General features: G+C 47.8%; 1 protein-coding gene across 1 annotated transcript in view; it reads left to right on the forward strand.

The window, feature by feature from the left end:
• Positions 1-1,505, forward strand: part of KLHL32 (kelch-like family member 32) — a gene marked incomplete at its 5' end in the record, with an annotated part of 16,395 nt that extends 14,890 nt beyond the window's left edge. Inside the window, one exon of the mRNA XM_010144514.1 lies at positions 1,344-1,505. Within this exon, the coding sequence (XP_010142816.1) occupies positions 1,344-1,505 (162 nt within the window). The remainder of the gene's footprint in view (positions 1-1,343) is intronic.
• Between the last annotated feature and the right edge of the window lie 356 nt (positions 1,506-1,861).

Genomic DNA, 1,861 nt, shown 5'->3' on the forward strand with positions numbered 1-1,861 from the left:
GCAGCCAGAGTTAACGAGTTCTTTGTCACAGTTGAGTCAGCCTGCAACTTGCCCTAGTGCTTACTGTTTCAAAGCTTGAATGGAAGGGTTTTGATCTCTGCTGCAAGCAGTAGGTTGCCCAACAAACTCTTCCACTCTCTTATCTCGTCTAACAGTAGCTTGCCTGCAGGTCCATGGCTTTCAGGTATTCGGTACAGAAATTAGGAATTCTTATCTTGCTGCATGTTTCTGAGTGAAGCAAATGCGCATCGCGGCCATTGCTGTGTGACCAGCTGGGCAGTTACAGACAGAAACCCTTGTTTACATCTCAGTTTCTGTGCTTTTGCTGAAAACGTTTTCATTAGATTTCAACTTTTTGGACTTCAGGATTTCTCCTCCAAGCTGCCCCATAAGACTAGAAATTAGACTTGGCCTCAGAAGGGATTGTATTAGATGTCGAGCTGATGGTCTTAAAATGAACACTTTTTAGGCTGAGTCTGTAAGAAAACATCATGCAAGTTAAAACCACCTTCTGGTCATAGTATAGTTGTGTTTTACTAAGTCGCTGGATGCCATACCTAAGCATTGTTGTCAGCAGCAGTCATTCAGGCTGGCACTAGGTGACATGCAGCGCTTCAGAGGGAGTAACAGCCCGGTACCCAGGCGCTGGCTGTACTCCACAACACGCTCGTTTATCACCAGCAGATACTTTGCAGTGTGGCACCTGGGTTTAAATACTGCTTAGTGAGAAGGGAAAATGATCCTGGGATCTTGCTTTCTTACATGGACGTTTGTCCACATCCCCAAACTGGTGGTGGACTGGCAGCTTGCCCAAGACAGTCCCCACGTTAAAGGAAAAAGCAGTTTAATGAGGGCTCTGGCACAGCTGCGTGTGCTGCCCCTTCTCGGCTGGGGGCAGCGTGCCTGGCTTTGACCGGCAAAACTACCCCTTTTATCTTCAAGTTCTCCTTCGGAAGAAAAAAATCCCACTTTGCCATATATCTTCATTTTTTTTTCAAGTCATTGTTTTGGCTTTTCCGACCTCCATAGAGCTCCCTTGCTACTGATACACGACCAAGCTGACGAATGGTTCGTACTCTGTGGTAGCAGTAGCGCTTCTGAGCAGAGTATCGTGCTTGCGTGGCTGCGTGTGCTGCTGCCGGGAAGCGGGATCCCTCAGTCTGCTACTGAGTGCCTGAGCTAGCGTAAGATTTGGGTGATCACCAGGGCTATAAATACAATCTAAAAATTATCTGAAACTACCTTTCTGTTGGAATTAGTAAGTGCATGTATATGGTGTGTGGCAGCGAATTGTTTCAGCTTTCTTCTGCAATCCTGAAATATTTCGTACCCTTTGGCCGCAGGTGCTGGACGTTAGCAAGGAAGGGAAGGAGGAGGTATTCTACGGGCCCACGCTCCCCTTTGCCTCCAATGGAATAGCAGCATGCTTTCTTCCAGCTCCGTATTTCACGTGCCCCAATCTCCAGACTCTGCAAGTGCCTCACCACAGGATCGGCACAGTGTGAGACAAGGAACACGTGCTCCACAAAATCAGAAAAGGAGGAGGAAAAAAAAGGTCAAACCCTGTGTATAGAAGGGTTTCTCCGGATCAGCGAGAAGAATCAATCCATGCAGGCTGCTGCTTTACCTTCACATGTTTGTCTTAAAGTCAGATCACAACAGGCAGCCAGGAAGGGAGCTACAAAAACTGTCTGCAGTTTCTCTCCTCTGCCTCGGATGTGGAAGCATTTACACGAGAGCATTTGACATTTCTGCCCCTGACTACTCGCTACCTGTCTCCATGTCCTGATGCAGCTTTGTAAGGCATTGCGAATGCTCTCAGCTGCTGGGCTGCTGCTCTTTGGAGGGTACACGTTCGGTT

Source organism: Buceros rhinoceros, unplaced genomic scaffold (assembly GCF_000710305.1).
Source record: "Buceros rhinoceros silvestris isolate BGI_N320 unplaced genomic scaffold, ASM71030v1 scaffold10581, whole genome shotgun sequence".
Classification (NCBI taxonomy): Eukaryota; Metazoa; Chordata; class Aves; order Bucerotiformes; family Bucerotidae; genus Buceros; species Buceros rhinoceros.